The 24,578-nt window shown below is 40.1% G+C and overlaps 1 protein-coding gene across 1 annotated transcript in view; it reads right to left on the bottom strand.

Moving 5' to 3' along the window:
• Positions 1 to 22,506, bottom strand: part of LOC114469202 (tenascin-like) — a 64,403-nt gene extending 41,897 nt beyond the window's left edge. The window contains 17 exon segments of the mRNA XM_028456465.1: positions 702 to 714; positions 717 to 749; positions 752 to 948; positions 951 to 1,179; positions 1,182 to 1,232; positions 1,235 to 1,260; positions 1,263 to 1,313; positions 1,316 to 1,400; positions 1,403 to 1,485; positions 1,488 to 1,535; positions 1,538 to 1,612; positions 1,615 to 1,666; positions 1,668 to 1,798; positions 1,801 to 1,846; positions 1,849 to 1,931; positions 2,690 to 3,246; positions 22,117 to 22,506. Of these exon segments, the coding sequence (XP_028312266.1) occupies positions 702 to 714; positions 717 to 749; positions 752 to 948; positions 951 to 1,179; positions 1,182 to 1,232; positions 1,235 to 1,260; positions 1,263 to 1,313; positions 1,316 to 1,400; positions 1,403 to 1,485; positions 1,488 to 1,535; positions 1,538 to 1,612; positions 1,615 to 1,666; positions 1,668 to 1,798; positions 1,801 to 1,846; positions 1,849 to 1,931; positions 2,690 to 3,173 (1,687 nt within the window). The 5' untranslated portion in view covers positions 3,174 to 3,246; positions 22,117 to 22,506.
• Between the last annotated feature and the right edge of the window lie 2,072 nt (positions 22,507 to 24,578).

Here is a 24,578-nt window from a genome sequence, read left to right as displayed (position 1 = left end):
CAGGGTATAACAGCAGCATAACCTTGAAAACTGCACCAATGCAAAGACTATATTTATGTCTTTTTGAGTTCTTCATAGCACAGTGTGTTTTATCTGGAAGGATTAGGTATTAGGTCACACAGCAAACTAGTGCAGGGAGTTATTTTTACAAATTTGTCTTAGTGTTTATCCTAAATTAATTTGCCTTACTGAAAAAAGTAATTAATATTAATATTAAAATATTATTTTCTTAAACTGCATGCACAACGTCACACAAATTCCAAAGGGACCATTCCAAGGTAATAGTTAAAACTATTACTAATCAGGTACCAATATTGTAATTTTTATAATTTTTTAAAACAAACCCTCATTAATAAAGGTCATAACACTGCCATTTCACCTTCTGTCAGCAATTATGGACCTGAAAATATCTGAAATGTCTTCAATGATGCTTTTTTTTTTTTTGTTTGACATGCACAGTTGAGCAGTATCTGTTTGTAAAGCAACAGTTTCTGTGCCAGACAGCCATACTGCTGATTCTAGTCCTCTAGGCAAATTTTATTGAATCCATGCAACATATTAATGGTCTTGAATATACCTAAAAACAAAACAACAAACAACCAAAAGATACATTACTAAAGGCAGATGTATGTGAGGATGAGAATATTTGATAAACTGTCAAATATAAAAATATATTTTGCATATATATAAACCATCCTTACCCTCAGAGCAGTCCTTTCTCCAATAAAGCCCTCATCACAGACGCACACACTCCATTCTCACAGCGACCCTGGTTCTGGCAATCCCCAGGGCAGGTCAGTAAAGAGCAGTCTGAGCCAGTGAAACCCTCGTAGCAAACGCAGTTACCATCTACGCAGTAGCCTCTCTCCAGACAGTTGTTCGGGCACATCTCTCCTAACTGCAGTCCTCGCCAGAGAAAACCCTTGTGACACACACATTGTCCGTTCAGCAGCGACCTTGGTCCATGCAGTTATTGGGGCAGGTCAGTTCGCCGCAGTCTTTTCCTGTGAAGCCGACAAACAAACACACTTGCCATCACGCACTCTCCTCGTCCATGCAATCTTTGGGACAAGTTTTGTTGCTACAGTCTTCACCAGCAAAGCCTTTGTCGCAAGACACACTGGCCCGTTGACACAGCGACCCTTGCCTTGGCAGGTCATTGGGACAGGACAGTTCACTACGAGTCCTCGCCCTGGTATTGCTACATCACATATGCACTCTCCATTGACGGCCACTGTCCATGGTTGCTGCAGTTGTCAGGCACGCCAGGATGGAGCAATCTTCACCTTCAAACCCTGGATCACAAATGCACTCCCATTAAAGCAGTGGCCTCTCTCGTGGCAGTTGTTGGGGCAGGTGAGCTTGGAGCAGTCTTCTCCGATGTAGCCGGTCTGACAAACCCACACTGCCCATTTACACACATGCCACGGTTATTACAGTTACTGGGACAGGTAAGTTCCCCGCAGTCCTCACCCGTGAAGCCTCATCGCAGTACGCAGGTGCCCTGATGCAGCGACCTCGGTCGTAGCAGTCGTTGGGCAGATGAGCTCAGAGCAATCAAAGCCTGTCCATGGATGGTCGCAAACGCATTCATCTTCCACGCAACGTCCCGGCCCAGGCAGTTGTTGAGGCAATTAGTCTCAGAGCAATCCTCACCAATGAAGCACCTCTTCACAACATGCAGGAACCATCACGCAGTTGCCGTAGTCTCCGCATTCTGGCAGACAGACCTCGATGCTGCAGTCGTCTCCACCAAAGCCCTCAAAGCATTCACATTTTCCATCCAAACAGCGGCCTGGTCCTGGCAGTCATTGGGGCATTCGGGTTCAGTGCAGTTGGGGGCCTTGTCCATCCAGGTTCACACAAGCAGCTGCAGGTTTCAACACTCCAGTTTCCACGACCATTGCAGTATGGCTTGGTGGTTAGTTCACCTGAGGAGCAACAAGAACATGAGTTACTGCAATATTTGAAATTCTCTATGCATCTTGCATTTCAATCCATCATCTATGGTCATGAACTTTTGGTAAAGACCATGATAATAACATTGTAATTACAAGTGGCTGAAATGAGATTTCCCTGCATGGTGGCTTGGCTCTGCTTCAGAGTTAGAGTGATAAAGAGATTAAGACTAATATCAATTTGCTTTTGTATAATTGCCTTGCTCATGGGCCCACAGTGATGGCCAACCCTTCTGAAATCCTGAAGCAGTAAAGTATAGTAACAAGTCTCTCAGCTGTGTGGGACACATTGAAAACCTGGTAGACTACCAGCCCTCGAGGACCACGTTTGGACACTCCTGCCTGCACCTCTCCCAATGAGTCCACATCTGTGGAGCTCAGAGTAGAGTTGTTCTCCCTCAATCAAAATAAGTCAATTAAAATGGTCCATCTGGTGGAGAATGCAAACCCTGGTTGCCTCCCTTGAGACATATGCTGGAAATGTTTAGCTGTGAAAAGACCTTTAGGGCTAACTCAGGACACGCTGAAGAGAAGGTATATTTGACAGCCCATATGGAAATGCTTTTGGAATTTGATAATAGCAGATTTTGTAGCACAATGGCCACCATTTTGTTTTGAAATGTCCCTCAGTGTTCATGGAAAACTCTTCATCAAGCCTAAGTTGTGTTAAAATTCTGATCTATCAAAGTCCAATTGAACAACCTTCATCTGAGATGTACCGGTAGATGTACCTGATACTGGAGCTCCACAACAGCCTGATCCACTGCTGCACTGCTCCCTCAGACTGGAAAGCTCGGCCTCCAGCATCTCCAGTCGGCTCAGAATGTCCTTCATTTCCGGCTGGTGGTCACAGCCACACGCTTGCTTGGGGATGTTGATGCGGTGAGTGAAAACGATCTGATTTTCACCATCTACTGAGTGCTCCATGTGTTCAGTGTTCTGCATGTCCATTTGAGGGATACTGTGCTTCAGGTCAGTGCTGCCAGGTGATTCCAGGTCTACAGAGCACAGGGTTGTGGAGGGAACGTTGATGTTGTAAACGTGGTTGAACACCACCGGCTGGTCAGGGTGAGGCAGAGTGAGATTCTCTTGGTTCTTTTTAGGCATCAGGGCTTCTCTGCGGTGGCGGATAACTCGCTTGACGAGCCCAGCAGAAGAAAGCTGGAAGAGCAGGGCCACTGTCACAAAGCCCAATATACAGACTTTCATTCCCATGATGACAGCCTGGCAATTCAGCCTCACAGGAAACACCAGCTCACTGTGGTCAGATATCTGCTGTTCTGTAGTCCTAGAATTTAAAAAGAAGCCAAAACAGAAGAAAAGAAACTGAGGACAACTTATTCATAACAGATATTCATGTTCTACTCATATTAAAAATGATTTGTAAAGAATTAAGTTGGACATTTGACAATATATTTCTAAAAAAATCAACCACTGTGCATATGTTGTAAGCATCTGAATCATCTTCTACCTACAATTGCACAATGACCGTAATAAAGGAGCGTTTAGTGAGATATTAGGGATTATTTTACCTCTAACCAATAACACCTTTTTATTTTACACATATATTTTCAAAGGAACCTGAAACCGAAGAAAATAGAAAAGTACTCCTTCATAATCCTCACATCTATTACAAGCTGTTTATTGCTCCCTATATTGAGGTTTGTATTAGGTGTTTTCATTAATAAATAACTCGTTTGAACAGTACTTGAATGCTACCAATAAAAGTTTGTAAAACAACAAATCCCCCTTATATTCAATGATAAAAAAAGAACTTTCAGATGTGCTGACCACTACACCACCATGGTATTTTTATAAATTTTTACATACTTTAGATGCTATTATTTCTGTTATTTCTATATGCATGTAATCAACTGATGGCCTTCAAAGGGTTCATATTCTAGAAGCAGTCTTTCGCAATTCCTCAGAGGAACAAAAGTGGCAATTACTTATGAGGAGGACGAGGGGGCGGTGCGTGACCTTAGGGGGTGGGGTGAAATCTACACCAGGAATTCTGACCAGGCGGCGGTGACACAAACAGCTCTTGCAACACCTGCAAAACCAAGGTGCCCCCCTTCGTTTTCCACTCAGTCCAGACCACAACTTCCAGCTGACAGATTAATACCGGAGTATGTTTAAAACATCTGTTCACTTCCTGTAAAAGCAGAGGAAAGAGTCTGCACTTACATCCACCCTGCAGTCAGAAATGAAAGAGGAAACCTGCAGGTCAGCATTCCTGCTCTGCTGATAGCTCTGGGTTTGGCCTTTCAGCGCTGTAACATGATTCTCGTTGTTCTTACTCTTATCGAGTCTTAAGATTTTTAAAAGCCCTGATGCATTATTGTCTAAATAGCCTGCTGATCACCAAGGTTGTTTAATACCATATTTGATTTTTTCCAAACATTTATGGTTCATAAAAAATGAATTTTAAATGGTATACCAATACCAATACTGCTATTGGGCATCAGGTGCGAGACCACCTTTTGTCCTGTACTGGTACTCATGAAATATGCTCTGATACTACTGATGTAATTGTAACATCAACCAGTTAGATATGATTTATCAATGAGGCGGCTTTTTTGTGCAAGAGCAATGCTGTAAATGTGAAAATACCTTTGGCTTAAGAACACAATGAGCTTCATTGTTTTTTAAAATTACCTATAGCATCTGTATTTGCATAATTCGCTAACTGTGCTGGCTATTGAGTACACTAATCAGAATAATTTTGGGATGGGACATTGCAACTCAATTAATTGTCAAAATCCGCCCAAGAGGGTTTAAAAACATGACGAAATAGGTTAGTATTGAATTACTGTGGATTTATTTGAAGAAATTAAAACCATATTCATTCAAACTTAAAGAAAAAAGAACATTTTCAACTTTTAGTTAAATGTAGGGCTTAAGTGGCTCTTCTGCTTTGGTGAAAGAATAATAATGCACATCTCAGCAAGGGTTTGATTTTGAGAAAATAAATGTTCCTTTGGCTGCAAAAGTAAAATCCTGGAAGAAAAAAAAACAGTACTTTAAGTTTTTTCTCATCACGCTGTTTGACTTAGATGCAAATAATTTGACTTAATGGTTTTAGAGGAGTTCCGTAACTTCCATTTTAAGTCTTCTGCTGATATTGTTTGGGATACTCCGTTTTACAGAATGTAACAAGACTTGATTTATGAAAGATCTACTTGCTATTGTTTCCTATAATTTATTGCCTCCCTAAAACCATAAGACTCAAAATGCAAATATGGAATACGTGTGCTGGCACAGGTACCAGCAGATACCGTACTTCTGTGGAAAGTTCTTTAGTCAGACTGTGGTCGTAGAATGATAACTTTCTACCTCCATCTGGACAGAGATGCTGACACTAATTGTTTCCACTGTTTGACTGGGCTGCTCTGCAGGTTAACAATAGCTGTTATAGCCCACATGAAAATGTCTGGACAAACAGACTTGCTGGTAATATGACCTTTAGATGGAATATTTTGAAGCAGTCTTTTTCTCACATTGGACAAGTGAGCGAAGCTTGTGTTTGCTATGTGTGTGTGATAAAGTGGGAATTAGAGAGGAATTCATGGTTTGACATGCAGCCTCTAACCCTCATCCCCACCCACCAGATCTTCCTTTATGTGAGGCCGTCAGGGATGAGCGCTTCCATGATGGGATGCCTGTCGCACTAATGTTGCCTACTGAAGGGAGTCCAAAGGATCTGGGCCCAAAGAGCTCCTGCCGTCTTATTTTCCCACTTTGTCACACTAAAGAGACTTTCCACACTTGTCGCTAAAGTCACAATGCACTCCTAAAGCAACACAAACTAGGTCTTAAACCAACAAATCCCCCCTACTCACCCACTACAACAAAAACAGCTTTAGATTGCTGTAAAGGTTTTAGTTCTTGCCAGTTGCTTTTTCACTTTAAAGGCTGGCCACTAGAGAAGTGCTGCCCTAAAATCTGAAATCTGGCCTTGTGTGGTAAGATCTAATGTCGTTGGCAAGTTAAGCCCTTGCACAGATTCCTTGAAACATTACCAACTGGTGCATCTACTACAGCGCTGCTCCGAAATGAAGCGGAGCGATCACAATGGGAGATCCTGGATGTGACCCTGAGAAAGCGCTGATCCCTCTGGGCTGGACTTCCTCCACTGGCACCCTGTGGCTCTGGATATATGCTAATGCAGCTTGTTGCTGGCACCACACATAGACTTGATACAGTCTGACTGCTGCTGCTTTGTTATCCTCTCCCTTGGTTTTCCTCCATAGTTGCTCTCAGACAGAGGCAAAACTCATTGCCTGCCGTGTGATTTAAGGGTGAGGGGAATTCCACTCAGGAAAACCTGCTGGCAGACACGCATTCGAAGCTACTGATCTAAATTACCCACGTTGTTTGTGAGCGCGAGGGAACACTTGAAGGTATTGTACCCCACACAGTGTGAAAATCCTTCAGCAGGGGCCCCCGTTTTAAATGTGATTAGCGCCGTCGCTGGAAAGAAAGTCCAATCAATGTTATGGGCTTGTTTTGGGATTATGTTGAACAGATGCAACATCCCTAAAAAATTCAAACTTAAATCCACCATTTCAAACAGGATTTTTATACTTAATGAGCAAAAGAAAGGTTGAATATAAAAACAATCTATATTTTCTGACAGGCGAGCACAAGAGAGACTATTCAAGTAGAAGTCTTCTCAGCTTGAAGCTCTTAGAATCATGTTGAGAAAAATAAACTTGAGTAAAGAAAAGCTTCTTCTGAAATGTCAAATATGCAACATGTAATATCAGCTCAAAGAAAGTAAAGAAAATAAGTTCCAATAAAAGCAAAACAGCTTCAGCAAAGTCAATTTACAATATATGACTTTTGTAGACTTTTTTCCTCCAAATTGGATACTCTCCTAAATATTTTTTTTCAATTTTATCAATGTCACAAAAGTCTTTCTGTTTAGTTTATAGGCAGAAATTAAAAAGGAAATATAATAAACACTTAAATTATATAAATGAATGTAAAAATGTATTGACAATATTAGCTAATTAATATATAAACAGTCTTTAGCAGAAGCTATTAATATTTCTATGCAGGATAGTATACAATTTTTTTAATGTCAAATTGTTGATTAACTTGGACAAGATTTTGAATAATTGCAGTGCCAGAACTGGGTGCATATACCATGTGATAACCCCCACTCTAGTTAAATGGGGGGTTGTTCTGCCCCTTTCCCCTCTGTCTTTGGTGCCTATGAAAACAATAAAATAACTTACAGGTGGGAGAAAGTAAAGCAAGTTTTAAAGACTTGTGGATTCATTGTGCTGAATAAAACATGCTTTGTATCATCTTGGAAAATGACAATTTTTAAGCATTCAGGATCATTTAGCAGCTTTTTCAGTCAAAATGACAACTTGTGCTGCTTTGGGTTGCTATAAAAATTAGTAAAACCTAAAATATTCCATGTAAACCTCTTTTGTTTACTGAGAGATGATAAATTAAAACCGTGACCCGAAAAAAATCTGTGGGCACAGGGGGCGACAGTTCCCACTCTGCTGTTTCGTAGACGCCATTAAAGGAGAGAAGAAGAGCTCTGTCGCCCCCTGCTAAATTCTCCTGAATGCGTCAAACTCCTACAGAACTCAATGGACTAAATGGGGCTTATCAAATCGCCAATGATGTCATTTCAACTAGACGGCGCACAGGGTAAAGTAGTCCCAGTTTTAAAAGTGTGATGCGTTTTGTTAGGTATAGATCTTCCATGTCAAAGGTTTTAGGCCATTTGTAAAAACAGTGGAGGATCCCTTCAAGAGTGTTTCCAGTCGCAGTGAAACTCAACCCTACAATCATGAAGGGTATAAATAAATCGTCGGCAGAGAGACGACAAATCCTCTCCAGGACTCACTGGCCAACTGATTAAAAAAGAGAAGAAGAGCCCTCATCCTGCACGTTTTAGATCAGCGGTCTGCAACCTTTACGCTCCAAAGAGCCATTTTGCTTCATCTCACCAGTATTAAAGTCCTTCTGGAGCCAAAAAAATACCGTCTAAATGAAGACGATATAGTGTATAAAATTCAATACAGTTAAAATAATACTGAATAATCTTGTGTAAAGAAATTGTTTTTTATAATGTATTTGAAGGGCTACAAAAAAATAACTTGAATTTCATAACACATGCTAATTGCTTGCTACATATCAAGCATGCATATTTAGCTGGCACGTTGGCAGTTAAATAAATCTGTCCCCCACACAATTAAAATCTTTATTTTTTTCCAGAGTAGTCTTTTAGTTGATTTAATTCTCTTACCAGGGATTTAAAACTTAAGGTTAACCACAGGTGCACGGTAAGTTGATGGTCAAATGTTGCAGGAGGTGAAATAAAATGTGATTTATTTTTAGATTCACACATTTTTATATTGTGAATTTATTTGGTGTTAATGTCCTTAATCATTAATGCCATCTGTAAGAAAATAACAATTATTTATTTCTATAATTTTTTCAAAGCTATATGGAGCGATTGCAAAAGAGTTAAAGAGCCACATGTGGCTCCAAAGCCTCGGGTTGCAGACCCCTGTTATAGATGCACCCCTGGTTCACCCCAGCTGCGGATAGGGGCTCTCCAGAACTGGATTTGAGTGCCCTGGCTCTACAGTTTTGGTCAACTGAAATCATTTTAAATTCAGTCAATTTTCTAGGACTAAATATTTCTGAGAAGAATAAAACTAAGTCAGAATAAATGCTGGTCTTTTCAATGTAATCTTCCTGCAAATCACGATACCACAATAAGAAGCCAAAGGCAACCAGGAGCACAAATGTCAAGTTAGCGTAAATCTGCAATAGGTAACTGGACACCCCTCCTTCCACATCACTGCTGGAGAACTAAAAGTCATGGATCCCATTTCTCTTTGGAAGCTGCTGTCTCTGTTGATATTAATATCTCCTGCTGAATGATGACATTACCAGTCATACACATACTCTTCCTGGACACGGCTTCGTCCACACAAGTTTACCTTCAGTTGCTTTAAAGATTGATGACTTTTATCAGAAAGCAAGGATGCTGACTAACTTCAGTGCAGCTGTCCTTCAGTGTTGCCGACTTATATCACGAGTGAGTTCTGAGATAAATCCCACAAAAAATGGGAAGCTGTTATCTCCCTCATTTGTTTCTCTGAAGAGTAAATTTAATTTGATTGGGTGCAGACGGCACTTTTTTCAACAAAAGAAAATGAAAGGTTCACTAACTAGGAAGCAGAATGGGCAGACGATGCCACGTCCATGTGATAACCCAACAACAAACAAAGTGAATAATGGAGCAGCGTGCAGTGTTGTGCCCCATTTGGTGTGAAAATGCTCTAAATATTCAATGGCAACAACTACAACTCAAGTCCCAGGACTGTATGTTAAACAGATCTGATAGGATGCACACGCTTTTCTTTTCTGAAGAATTCATCAAGCTTGTCTAGTTTTGTAGGTCAGGCATGACAAAAACTCAGCTGGCCTTCTTTGGTGACAGAATCCAAATCTGGGTCGCCTGGTAAAAGGAATGAATGAATGAAGGGTGATTGTCTGAGAGCTGTTTTCACCTTGATGCACTGTCACTCTGCAAATAGGTCTCAGACATGGACACTAGCTTCAGTTTTTTTGAAAAACCCAACAATTCACAGCTCTCATGTATCAATCTTGCGTGAAAACGGGTACAAATCTGAGTGCACATTCTGTCATACAACAGGACCAATGTGGGACTTCATATCTGACCAATCACAGCGTACAAATGATCAAGTGTTGTGGCCCCGCCCACTGTGGACAAACACAAACATTTGCAAGGAAATACACGTTTCTGAGATGAAAATCAGCATTCTCACAGCTGAGGTGAAGAACAACATACAAATGCGCTTTTCGGTAGTGTGAAAACTGGAATTTAAGGAGCTCATTTAAAGGGCCCATGTTAAGCGAAATCAACTTTTCTGTGCTTTAAACATCACAAAGTGCTATTTGGCCTTCATACACATGCCCAAAGTGTTTTATTCATTGATTCCCTCAATCGTTAGTAAGAAGGTGATTTGCTCCTTTCTTACTGCAGGGTGAGCCCAAACACCTCGCTCCAATTTGATGACGCGTTCCCACTTTGATGACGAATTTGATGTGGCAGTGAGCTGGAGAAGCCGCCCCTCCAGGAAGCTCTCTGCCGTGATTAACATGTAAACAGACACACCCACGAAGATGAGCAATACAGCATCCTTCGTGCAGTGCTATGTATGTATTTTCTACAGTCCATGTATGTACTGGCGAACGCCCCGCCCCCACGCTCTGTCTCGTGTTTATAAAGCAGCGTGAGCTTGGCTACGGAGTGGGTGGGAGGAGGGCGGACGTCCTCTATAAACACGCCCACACATGTATATGCATAAGTAGACCGCAAATCAGCCTGTTTGTGTAGAGTTGCTCAGAAAGTGACTTTTCAGAGGCTAAAACTCTGGAAAACAGGTGAGTTTGGGAAAATAAACCTAAAATACTATGTTTTTGGGGTTCTTAGAACAAATGGAGAAGGGTGAAAATAAGCATGATATGGGACCTTTAAATGCTCTGTGAAAGAGAATAATGGAGGAAGTGAACAATGCTTCCGTATTGGAAAGGACTTGGGATGAAATTTGAATTCAATTCTCAAAAACTGCAAATTACGTTTTAAATGAAATATTACTCATCCACAGCATAAAGGCGTAAATCCTGCTATTTGATCAAGACAGTTCTTTACATTTTGACTAGTCAGCACTCCTGTGATCTGTGCGCGTGTTTGGCAGTGCTGAACCTCTGGCTCCTGCCCTGTAGCAGAGTTTAAAGCCTGATATGTGTTACTTGTCAGTGGATTTATTGAAGGAAAACCAAAAAAATGCAAGTATCAGTCAAAACGTAAGCTTTTTTAAAATAATTTTATTTTGCTTTAATAATCCGTTTTGATCTGTCCTGAATGTGTCTGCTTATGCTTAAATGACAGCTGAGGCTTGTTTAATACTTTATTTTCAGAGTGTTTTCAGATTTTGCTGTGCTGCAGCACAAATCCACACACTCGGGTTTGCGTAGACGTGAGATCAGATCGTTTGTGTGAATTTGGTCGAACGCACTTCGTACGCTCAGATCTGAACGTACGAATGGTTGATAAATGAGGGCCCACATGTTTGGTTCATTGAAATAAATTGTCTAAAGAAAAAAATTAAAAAAAAAATTACCAAGCTGCCAGATACTTATTACACTCACATTGCTTTCAGGGTTGAAAAAACTCCACATACACGACCGATGGTTCTCAGTGAGAGCAGGTGAATATCGATCCAATTCTTGTATCCGCACCAAGGTCACAGCAAAGTGAGCTGCTGAGTACAGCATAAACAGTGCTGAGTTACTCTCGTCAAAAGCAGAAATGAATTTCCAGGAAGACGCCTCCTCTGAAGAAGGCCGCACAACGTATGATCGATGCTACGTCTGTTATTGCCTTTCAGAGAGAATTTCTCCCAATTATTATCCTCTCACGCTTTGGAGCACACGTCGTCTTTCCTTTATTTCTTTCTTTTTCTGCCTATTTATGGCCAGTATGGTCATTGTTGCCGTGTTGTATTGCACAAAGGAATAACTTGCCTGGCGGCAGGATAACAAAGCGGCCTGCTCAGTTAGTGGCCACAGACAAGATGATAATCTCTCTAATATCATTTTTATTGTGCTATTATGCGCACTGGGTAAGAACAGACTTTGTGTTAAGATAGACTTTTTAAAACTCTTCTAAACTACACATTTCTGAGCAGAGTTTGGTTCAGTGAGTCAGCACATGCCTCATAATACTATCATGCAGAGCCCCTATCCCACATTTTTTATGTCTCTGTGCTTCAACACACCTGAATCTAATGGTGATGTCATCATGCAGCTCCACAGAAAGCCTGAGAACGAGTTAACCGAAAACATGCAGGACAGGTGCTCTCCAGGAAAAAAATTGGGCACCCATGACAAAGATTTTGATTTATTTAATTAATGATCTTACTTGGAGTCGGACTATGGTATTCTACAGCAGTGTTTTACAAGGAGAGCAGAGTGTTTGGGATCTCATTTAGCTATTTTTGCCCTTGGCTACTTTGTTTTTATTATACAATGAGGAACGAACTTCCTGCATAAAATTCTAATTGTATAAAGCTGGAGAACAAGATGTGCATATATAGTAGCATAAACTACCCAGAGGACGATATTTCACCTTAATAATCATTTTAACTATTAGATTTTGTCGCTAATATTTTTGTAAAAATTAAATATAATTATTTTCGAGTGTATACAGACCCTTTCCAAAAAATTTGAATATCATGGAAAAGTTGTTTGATTTCCATAATTCCATTCAAAAAGTTAAACTTTCATAGATTATAGATTCAGGGCCCACAACTTAAGCAATTTCAAGTATTTATTTGTTTATTTTTTTCATAATTTGGGCTTCCAGCCAATGGTGATTTCTTCACAGTATTCTAATATTTTGAAATATGAGCTGGAAGCCTAAACTATGTAAAAATAACCAAATAAATACTTGAAATAGTTTAAATTGCAGGCCCTGAATCTATAACCTATGAAAGCTAAACTTTTTGAATGTAATTATGGAAATTAAACAACTTTTCCTTGATATTCTAATTTTTTGGAATGGGTCTGTGTTCAATCAGCAAAATCTCCTAAATATTATGTAGATAATAACCTTATTTCAAATCTTGTGACACACCCACAGTGGCGAACAACAAAATGGTTTTACTTAAAAACAAAAGTGACAAACATCAAAAGGGCCAAATCGTGGCAATCACAACAATCTCTGTTGTTATACATTCATTTTATTGGATATCATTGTGTGTATAACATGAACCATATAGTTTTCATTCGTACACATTAGTGTATGGCTAACATTTAGAGGCATTAATATGAAACCATGAGCTAGCATGTTTTTTTCAGATTAACCTACTCAATTAAATTGTCCATATGTTTGTTCAAATGGTCATTAACAAAAAGGCTTTTATCTTTCCCTACATAAAATATTAGGTTCAGTCTTTAATGTCCAAAATTAAAAATATATATTATTACCAAAGGTTAAAAATATATATATATATTTTTTTAATAATATTTGACATTTTCTCTTTGCCCGATATTGACGTTTTGCTATAAACTCCTTGAAAACAAAGTTTCCCTCATCTGACACCAACATGTCAATTAAAAGTCCAGGTTTTCCTTGAAAACGCTCATGAGGAATGAGTGCAGTTAAAGTAACATCCACTACAGAGGACAGAAATGAACAGGGTGGAACTCAGTTGGATATTACATTTAAGATTTGGAGCAGTTTAAACTTTATAGATCAATGAATATTAATGCATGGCACCTTAAAAATACCTTCAAGATAAACACAAATGCTTAGTTGGTGGTATATCAAATTTAATTATATTGTCTTGCCTTAGAACTAAGTTAACCAGTTTTTAGCCACAAATATCACAAACTGCAAGACTCCAATAACTAACTGCTAACAACTGCAAAAAGACATTCTCTGCTCTGACATACCTGATGGTGAAGGAGAATTCAAATAAACTACTTAAAAGTTAAAAAAAAAAAAAAGAAGAAGCCATTTTCTCCCAGCATGAATTTTTCTAAGATTTACAACCATCACTGGTATTCCCTGTTCAAAGCTAATGAGCTGGATAGTTGAAGCTCATTCAATAAGCGAACCACACTTTATTTTCATACTGCGCACTAAAGGCTAAGGATTTCAATCAAAATGGATTAACACTAAATATAGTTACGACTTTGTATCTTCTTTGGCATGATGTGACACATGGGAACGGAACTATAAGAATTTGACATTAGAAACAAGAGTGAAACTGGGATTTTGTTGTTATTGATGGATGAAAATAAGGACGAGTCTTATCAAACCAAGGCTGTGAGCTCATTGGCTGTCTGTACGACCCCACTGGATCCGATGACACGGATAGCGGGAGAATTGTGGGGGTGGGTGTGTTTGTGGCTGATAAGGTGGACACGGGAGGCTGGCTCGGAGATACGAGGAGAAACACTCATCTGGAGACTCAGGAGACGAGTGCTCTGCCAATGCTGAGCCGCTATCGCGTTGCACGAAAGAGGAAAGTGATTCGGAGGCCGTGTTGACGTGTCTGACTGATACTGCTCTGAAAACTCTATTTCTTCAACAAAAACCAATTTCCTTCTTTGACACAAAGATACAGACAAGACAAATGTTGACAAACTGAAACGCTCCCTGGGTCAATTGCATGTCAGGCAGTCAAATCTCGATGCAGTTTTTTCTTTTACTACCTTGTGATTTGACTTGCGGCTCGCCATCAGACACATCAATTTTCTTTATGGCTTGTACCCCCGCCATGATTCTGCCTTTCGCACCAGGCCCAGATGGGAAGGGTGGATGCGAGTCATTGTTCATGGGCCTTTGAACATGCTGGGTGCTGGTGACCCGCTGTTTATTAGCCTAACCTCTGTGTGGTGCACAGGCTTGGCATCTTCTTGTGCATCCTTAACAATCCGTCCACCTGCTGTTTTCCTCTACATGATTGTTAACTGGTGGCACTGCTTTGTAGAAACTTCCTCTCATATAGATTTTTTTCCACACTTTATGAATTACTATAAACCTGAACAAGCTTCTGGCTGTTGCCGGTGGTGTAATGCTACACTGAGGTGTTCATGTCAACTCCAGGGCATGAAACAAACTTACAAGGTAACCTACACCTTCTCTTATTGGTTATCAGCAGTGAGATGAGATCACAATCTAGATCAGTGTTTCTCAAATGGGGGTACGTGATGGCACTACAGGGGGTACTTGAGAGAGAATGGAAAATTAACAAATAAAGCGCCAGTCTTGGTCCCACCCCATGTGTTATGAGACCGGAAATTATAAAAATCTATAGAAATACATCTATTTTGGAGCCACTAATTAAAAGTTTTTCAACTTTGGGGTCGGGACCCCATGTGGGGTCGCCTGAAATTTAAAAAGAAAATTAATTAAATGAATTATTATTCTTTTTTTTTTCTTCTTTTTTTAATAAAAAAAAAATAAACAACTGTATTTCTATAGTTTCACTTTGTGAAATGTAAATCTAGTTCAACTAAAATGCAGTAAAGGAAAAAAAAATATCTGACCTCAATCATGATCAAAAACTAATTCTAAAAAAAAAAGTCTTTGGGATTGTGAGAAATTCTTAATATCAAAATGGGGTCATGATCATTCATTCCATCATTATGCTCTATAGTTGTTTTTAAATAGTTTTCTAAGCAAAATGTTGTAGTCGGGAAACGGAAGGTACTTGGATTCAAAAATAAGAGAAAGGGGCTACTTGAGCCAAGTTTGAGAACCACTGATCTAGATCCCAAACAAGCTTTGGCTATTTTGTGTAACTATTGTTCTAAGACTGTCAGCATATTGTGTACAAGCCTAATTGTGTTAGGTGTGCCTTCCTGACGATAATCTTGGAGGTTATCTCGAGCACGTTTTCTCAAAGTTACTACTTCATGTGATTAACCAAAGCTCTTAATCTTTGCAATGCCTCACTAATTATATAATTTTGCAGTTAGTCTTGAATTAGTCAACCTTCTCCTTATGTAGTTCAACTATGCAGCTCAGGAACACAGAGATAAGAAAAACAATCCACCAAAAACTTTTCCTTGAAACAAGTGCGATGAATGTCTCTATGGTGAATGAGAAAAAAGTTGGATAAAAAGGGGTGTGACCTACTATTTTGTTGGCACATAATGTTAATTAATTAAATTTTTTATGCGATAAATGGTTGAGCTGTTAACAAATATTAAAAATACCGAAATTGACTTTTATTTTTGTTCCGTCTACAGAAACTTCGTAGATTAACCTGTGACCACAGGGAGGGACAACGATTAGGCTCCGTCACCAGCTAGAAACCAATAATCACTCTTCTTTTCCCCTTAAAAAACTGGACAAAACCAATTATTTACACTCTTCGTCTTCCCACGACACTTAAGTGGGTTCATCATCAGTGTCGGCTTTGGGTGTTCTTGCACTTGCCTTCTCTCTAAGTACTCTATGTATCGACCTGGTGTGAAATCAGAATACCATGTTTGAGTTTGTTGCCATTAACTGGTTACCCCTAGTGAAAAATGTAATCACATGAGCCAGACACTTGAGTTACATACTTGAAAATTGGGTAGACTTATCTGCTATTGGAGACCCACACTTGTTTTGAATGCTAAAAAATTCTACTTCTAATTGTGTTCAGTCAGTTTTTCTATCTTTGACTTGTTTAGTCTTTTAACGTATTCTTTTAATCAACATAAAGGAACTATTGGATCATTGTGACTTCTTCAGAAAATAAAGTCATCAAATGTTAAGTAAGTTTAGATAATGCTGAATCGACCTGTCCGAGAGTTTTCAGGGGGGTCTTTCAATAGCCACATGTTTCAGCTGAAAAGCTCTGAAGCTTTATTGGTTGCTTCCATTCAAACAGCATGGAAAGAATTTTTTTTCTCCCTCCCCTACAAACAGAAGCTACCATGTTGGCTGTGATACCCAGACATCTGTTTGTCCTTGTCTGTTATGAAAGCTCGAAGCGTGTTACGTATCCAAATTGGGAGCGCCTTTCATTCAGACACTTGTATGAGCCTAATGACCCCAGTCCCTGAGGTCGACTCCTCATTGGTTTTCCTGGTTTTTTTTTTCCTCTTTACCATTTTCACCTATTTAAATTGTCTGCCCCTTTTGAAAGCCTCCCTCCTGTCTTGTTCCAAGAACATTATGGCTCATGCATTCCAATGTGCGAGGTCAGCGGTGGAGGCAAAGTGTCGGTGCGAAGTATCTGCCACATGTGTTCATCTATTTTCTGCCTCCAACGGAGGCCATACAACACAAAAGCATCCCGGATCCCACAGCCTTAAGACTTCCACTCCTTTCTTGTTGCACATTAGCATCAGAGGCACATTAAAAACCATCTGGGATGGTTAAGACACAGGAATCCTTTGAGTAAGAAGGGGGTCTTTGTTATTTACTTATGACTAATCCGACCAAGCTCAAGATATAGACCTAAATACTATGATGACTTGTGGAAAATTGCTGTAAATTTCAGGGTTTACAAGTAATTACAAGAACTTAAACCTTGCAAATAGGAAAGTGAGCTGGATCTTGCTGAATGGAGACAGTCAATTTATTGTTTGAATGGGACAATTATCCACTGGTAAAGTACAGAAAATCCAAGTAAACAACAGAAAAGGAAATTTGCTATTAGGAAAGAAAAGGTCATTTTAGATGCTTTCTAATTGGATGTGAACTAAAGACTGTTGAACTGACACTGACGGTCTGTACAACGAAGCTGGATAAGTACCGCTATATCTGGGATATCTCTCCGTTAGGTTCTCACCGAACCAAACATTCTCTGTCACAGAGCAGCTACAGTATACTACCAAGCAGGTTATCAACACGTTCATTTAACCCAGGTGATTTCAGAATGGCTACGTGCACGCTCCATTGACAGGGTGGACATTACAGCATCAGACCAATCACGGAGAAGCCGGGCAGACTTACGTCACAATTGAGGAATAATTCTTTAAAAACAGGAAAAATTTAAATCCATAATTCCGACCAAAAACAACACAGTTGCTGCCGCAAAAGCAGGAAGAAAGGAATACAGGAATTGATGATTGTTAATGCTTAAATTAGTAAGATTATACAATATTGATTCATGGGAGAATAAATGGACAATCAGATCAGTTTCACTTTATTAAGCACAGCCCTTGTCTGTGGCTCTGATGCTGCGTTCATACAGCTCAACCTACATGATAAAGTGGACTATGTTTGTATTTTATATAGCCTGTACTATCTAATTAGTCTTACAGGACTGAGACTTTCTGTGTCATCACAGAATACATGAACGAATTAATGAATTCATGGGTCTGAAAGCGCCCGACGCATGCAGGCGTTATCAGCTGACTAATGTAGGTCAGTCCATCAGATAAAAATATATCTTTCCTATAAGATGTCATCGGGTAAATGAAATGATTGCATCGATGCCTGAATATTCTCTCTCTGCTGTCAGCTGTCACATCAGATCCACACAGCAACGTGCTCACACAATGATCCATCTTTTATTGAGCAGGTCGTTTTCTAAGAGAACTGATCATACTCGCTCAAATCCTAGCCAGAAAAAAACCTATTCCTGACCAGGTTAGTCGTTCAGCCTAAGTTACCATGGTAATTTAGCCCCTTACGAAATTAACCAGCGTCGTAGTACAGGACACATGGAATAAATTCCGGAAGTTAGAGCATTAAGAGGAAATCCAGCTTGGTAGTACATAGGCCCTGACAGTCGGACATGTATCAAAACAGATATGTGAAACAACAGGGATCTATAAACTGTAAGTTTAGTATAGTTATATTACCATTATTCATGATATCGCATTTGCTGTACATTGATCTATTTATGCTAATGATATTAAATAAATGTAAAAATAAAAACAGTCATACATCTAAGAGCACCGTGGAGAGGAAATGTTAATACCAGTGGGGGGCAGAAAATGTGATTGATCCAAATTATTAATAGTCATGTTAACCATTTTAAAAAATGACACAACTGGAGGCAGATGGACTTCTCTTTCTGCTGCACAAACATTTGATAATTTGGAAAAGTAAATAAACATTTTTTTCCCCTAATTTATTGTGGCTGCTTCATCAGGTCCTGTAACTTTGCACTGATCAGTCCATGAAAAGTATGCAGATTTGGACAAATACCATCCTATTGATCTGCCATTGATCCGAGTTAATGCAGTAACAGTCTGTCAATCAGTCTACACTATTTGAAGATGATCTACTGACCATCATCCAGCGGGTCTGAGCAGCGCTGTGTCACGCACACTCTCATATGTGAACATTGCGCCATCACTGCGCATAAATTACGCATCTGATCAGCTGATTCTGGCCTGATGCTCCTTCCATCAACGCGGCACCAGAGTCTGAAGTTCAAAACATGGAGAGAAAGATAGAGAAGCCCACTGGAGCAAACGGACCGGACTCGACATGGGCTTCAGCTATCCAGCTGTTTTCTCCCTCACACACACTTGACTCACACTTTATTTTCTCATTCAGTGGATGTTAATATTGACTATTGTTTTATTTGAATTGTTTTCTCATACTAGAAAGGTTAATTGCAGCCTTTTTTCCAACTCCGCTGTGTTTTGTGTAAACATTTACTGCAGCAGATCTCTGCGTGTGTGTTTGCGCCTGCTTGTCAGTCGTACTATTTTCCTGTGCTAAAACAATCACCGCAAACAGTTCCAGATTTAATGTATTGCATTCATTTATTTGCATGTCCTCCTCCTATTTTTTGGCTCCTCTTGTGAGCTCCGCCTACTTTACATATTCATCAGAAGGAAACGCACTGAATGGATTGAGGGCGTATTGCCACGTGCAGCAGCTGCGCACTGCTGATTCCCTGGGGTTTGTATGGCTGATTAGTGCGTGGAGTGATGTTTGCACACATTTAAATACCCCTAAACCTTTAGTGAATCTGCCCCTGAATGTTCTATTTTGTTTTGTGTTCATCGACAAATGGATATCAGATATCATTTTCATATTCAAAAACAGTACTTACTCTATGTATATTGCTTAAATATCAACTTTATCTCCCAATGCCTGGATCTGACTGGCTCAATAAAACAGACAAAAGCATCAGCATCAAAACTCACTCTATAATAGGCTACTAAGCATTTGGTACTTTAGAATATAAAATTAGAAGCAGAACAAACAAAATGCAACAACAACACAAAAAAAAAAAATGTGCTTACAAGCCAGACTAAAATTTACATTAAACAGATGAAGTTACCAAAGAAAAATCATGCTCTAGAAGTTTTAATTTTGAAGAAAACTCATTATTATTCTTATTGCGTCTTTCTTGTAAACAATAATATTGCGTATTTCTTGTAAACAATAAATAATCCCCAAAAATGACCAAGAACCAAATCACACTGTTTACTTTATTGCAAACAAATGGCACTCAATGAGTTTGAAGAATGTTTTACAACTCAACAAAAACTTGTATCACTTCATAAATTAGGTTGTTTCTTTACAAGATTATTCCAGGAAAATTGTTATTTTTCAAAGAGATTGAACTCCTAACCTAACTGCTTGCACATTGCTTTAGTGTCAAGTGTGAACATGACTGAAAATATGTATACATTTATTTTCGATTAACTTTGGGTATTTATCTAACTTACCAAATAGGAACAAGAGAAGATTACTAAGGACAGGATGGTTCCTGTACCTAACTCTGTCTGGGTTTACAACTCGGAGCCATCTGGACCACAGGTGGCTGAGCCCACAGTGCAAACCTCAGCCCAGTTGAAACTATACAAACACTTGTCCATAAATTAGCACAACATTTTACTGATACCCACAAATCTAAAGAGCTGGTGAGATGTAGAAATCAGCAATAGCGTTAAAAGATGGAAACAAAGAGCAGCACTAGAGAGGAGGACGTATGGCGGGGAGCCTAGACAAGCCTGAATTAAAGATGACATTCATTTAGTTTAACCAAAACATCTCTCCAGAGTCGTGCCCGGCGTGGGTCATCATGAATACTTGCAATTATTGTTTGCTCTCATTCACCCACCGAGGGAGCTAAGTGGGGTTAAAGACAGTCACCCTCTCCTGGAGCTTTGTGGAGCGATGGGAGCTAACAGCTGTCCAAACAAAGGCCTGTTTTTCACTCGTCATTATCCTGAGTGTCACTCATGGTGGTTCACACTTATGTGTAGCCAAAGCATCATGAAACATTAATGCACCATGCATGCGCTGCCACCTACACCTCAGAGGCGGACAAACCTGTGTGGAAACAAAGCTGCAGATAAATTTGTCTGAGAAGGTTCACGTCTGCAGTGAACTGTGGCCAGGCTCCTTCAATGCATCTCTTCATCGTACACAATTACCATCCAGCAGACGCTGCCCTGGTATCCAGTGGGTCTCCTCCAATTCTGGCCACCTCACCTCTCAGCACCCACCCACCTTTCTCTCTCTCTCTCTCTCTCTCTCTCTCTCTCTCTTTATTGCTCATCTGGTTTCCTATCTCAGCTACAACAAAGATGAGTTTGCATGATGCTTTCAAGGAAACACAGCAGGAATCAAAATGAGCACCATTTTAAAGACACTTAAGGCATCGACAATGAACTAAAGTGCAGTTTTTTGGTCAGTTTAAGATGCTCATTAGTTTCTCAGGACTCAGGAATGTTTGCTTCGACCTTTCTCAGCCTAAGCGGCTGTCCCACCATAAACTGGCACTTAAAACAATAAGTACGGCCACATCAAATGTGGCAAGTGTTTGGACAGAGGATATGAAAACAAAAGCCCACTGGCACTTATCCAAAAGAGGCCTATCTGCCGCAAACACTCATATCAGCAAGGACCAGCTCAACATCTTCTCTACAACCTTCCCATGGGATGCAAACAACCAACAAAACAGACCTTGACCTGGGGATGGGAGACCGTGAAATAAAGGGAGATGAACAGTCCAGCAACTGTGCAAGTGTGTGAATCACAGCCAGGCTTCCTCACTCACTGGAAATCTGGAATAGAGACTAACTGGTAGCATCTAATGCACAGCAGCTGTCTGTCTCCCAGGTTACACAAGCCTCCTGTCTGTCGGCAGCTGTAAAGTGTCGGACAAGCAGCACCGACGCTCATTCAGACACTGCACACTCCTGCCAAGGCATCGGAACACAGCTCAGCATCAGTGGAAAATTCAACCTGGTAGGCGGTTCTGTCTGTCTGTCTGTCAAGTAACTTTTTTGTGTAAAGGAATAATTGGCACCCCGGTGCTTGCCGTAAAGAGCAGAAGTCGTGGGAGTCTTCCAAGTCTGGTGTCAGTTAACGGAAGGATGCGATACAGTAGCAGCTTGAATGAATGAAAAGTCAATTTTCTATCACAAAGATATCTAACAATGATATGGAAGGAATTCTATTAAACTTGGTGACCAAACAGAGATGTTCAACAATTAAAGTAACAAAATGACTTGGGGAAGATCTTGTTTTTTAAAGGGTTTTAATAACAAAAGTTTTTTGAAGCATTGCAGTTCAATCTTCTTATTAGCTACAGCAATCAGCCGATTTATCCTTTCAATTAGTCCTTCATTCAATGAAGAATAGCAGGTAAAGAGGTTGACTTACCCTCTGCACAATATCGCCCACAGACTCTCACGCTGATGAAAAATCTCAAAGCTGAAGCAGCGTAGAGTGAAGGGCTTATCAGCTCACTGCCCTGACAAACGCTCTCACAGGTCCGTGTCTCTCAGAGGGCTGACAGCTCTGTCATCTTCCCTCCTCTCTATGCTGTCTTTGAGTGTTTGCCTGAGTCTACCTAGAGTGCAGGCTGATGGTGTGCAGCCAGTGAGGAGAGAGAGAGGGAGGCAGGAAGGAAGTGAGAGAAGGAGAGAGGGGAAAAAGTGTGAGTGAAGGAGAGAATCCCCTTTCTCTTAAACACTGGATCCTCTGCGGCCAGACTCCACTCCCACCTACTGCTCTCTTAAATGTCCCCCACAGCCGCCACCACCCCACCCATTCACCCTCTCTCCAGCAGCATTGTGGCTGAAACGGGACGCCTCAAGGCTCGATGAGGAGAGAGAAAGTAAGTAGGGGAGGAATGGTGTGTGTGTGTGTGTGTGTGTGTGTGTGTGTGTGTGTGTGTGTGTGTGTGTGTGTGTGTGTGTGTGTGTGTGTGTGTGTGTGTGTGTGTGTGTGTGTGTGTGTGTGTGTGTGTGAATGGGGGGGTTGTGGATGGAAATGGGGGTGGGATGGAGTATCGGTGGCGGGTCCAACCATCAGCAGCCCAGCAAGCCAATGGAAAGAAAGATATGTGTGAATACAGGGTCTGGGTAACATAGGGTTTAGAAAGTTACAAACAGGCAGTGAAAAGGGCAACCTACGGGCCTTTTGGAAAGTTATAAAGAGCGCAAAACTCAGTATACAACCAATGATCTGTCAGAGAAATGTTGGTAAATCCCTACAAAACTAAAAAAGACAATTGACACATCTAAGAAAAAACGAATGTAATTGCACCGGATTGGAAGTCTCTACGATTAGGTTTACTTGAATCAACAGATATTTATTTATATTTATTTGAGAAACTGTTCTTAAATAAGGAGATCCCATTGGTCAGAATGCTATATGGGAAACTTTATAATTCATTCAAACTACAAAAAGATACTCTTCTCTCCAGTTTAATCGGTAACTTGTTCTGGCCTTGACGGCTACTATGTTTTCGTTTTAGCTCTGAAAATCTGAGGACCTTCTGATACTGGGCTGCAAAGATAAACAGTAAAGTTTTAAAACATGAAACGTGATTTTTTTTTCTCTTTATTTTGAGAATCTTTTTAAAGAAATTATCTTTTACATATTGCCCACGCCTCTACTTGACTGTACTTGATTAAAAGTGAGGCGGGCAGACATATTTACTGTAAGGGAGCCAGCATGTGCGCCTCTGGTGGTAACCAGCATTACATTATGTATTATACAGTATGTAATACAAAATTTGAATGAAGACCAAATTAATACCGTTGATCAAAAGGATCTGATTTGGTTTCTTTTTCACATGCTTAAAAACCAACCTCTTTGTCCAAATTCTGGGTCCTGAACCTATAGTCAAACATTCTGCCTCTTCATACTTTTTCCTATTCCTCCACTGTTGGAAGTCACTGCCATTACAACCTGGATCCAATGCAGAGCTTTGCTCATATTGAAAATAAACTTTTCAAAGTTAAACTCAAGTTTCACACAAATCTCAACTTATGGAACTCCTTCCATGTCTTACAACACTTTAAACCTCGTATTTTGAGCTCTGATCAGTTCCTAGCTGATTTTAAATGTACTTAAAATTAAAAATTACAAGAAAACCTTTACGTCCACTGGAGGGGGAGAGTTGTGATGTGGTGTCACTGTGAATGTTAAAACTAATTATGTAAAAGCATTCCTCTAAAATGATGTAGCAAAGACACAAAGGGATTTATAACCTGTAAACCTAATGCTTCAGGCCACAGCTGTTGTGTCAGGAGAAAAATCCATTACAGCAAATCTTCAGCACTTTAGTTTGACAACTTAGTTACACCACAGGATGTTGCATACTTTAGCTGTCTCTGACGTTGGCCACATTTTGAAGTTGAACAAATTATTACGTGATTGTGACGATTGTAATGTTTCGTGAACAGAATCCATCTAACGGCTCTGATGGAGACCACTGAGTGGAAACCTGACACACTCGATCAAAGAGATGTATCACTAACTATCCTGTGTATTCTCTCCTGGTGGTAACTAAACATACTGTACACTGGTAACAATTAGCAGCCTTTATAGTCTTGAGAATGTGAATGTAAACAGACAAAACTACCTCGAGTAAACACAAGAACAAAGAACTGGAGAAGGACCGGGAAGAAAGCTGCTCCAGATCTGGCCTTTCTCTCCACTGAGGGCATCAAAAGCGCTGACTTCAAACGGGAAAGAAATGAGCATCAAAAGATCTTTTATGAGTGTCACCCTGGAGGGTGGTATGACACTCATTAAGTCAGAATATGACCCTTAGACTGATTACATCCACCGCTGGTGGGCATGTTTATCTCTAGTTTCGATATTCCTACTGC

This window comes from Gouania willdenowi, chromosome 9 (assembly GCF_900634775.1).
Source record: "Gouania willdenowi chromosome 9, fGouWil2.1, whole genome shotgun sequence".
NCBI classification, from domain to species: Eukaryota; Metazoa; Chordata; class Actinopteri; order Blenniiformes; family Gobiesocidae; genus Gouania; species Gouania willdenowi.
This window is presented reverse-complemented; position numbering and strand designations above follow the sequence as displayed.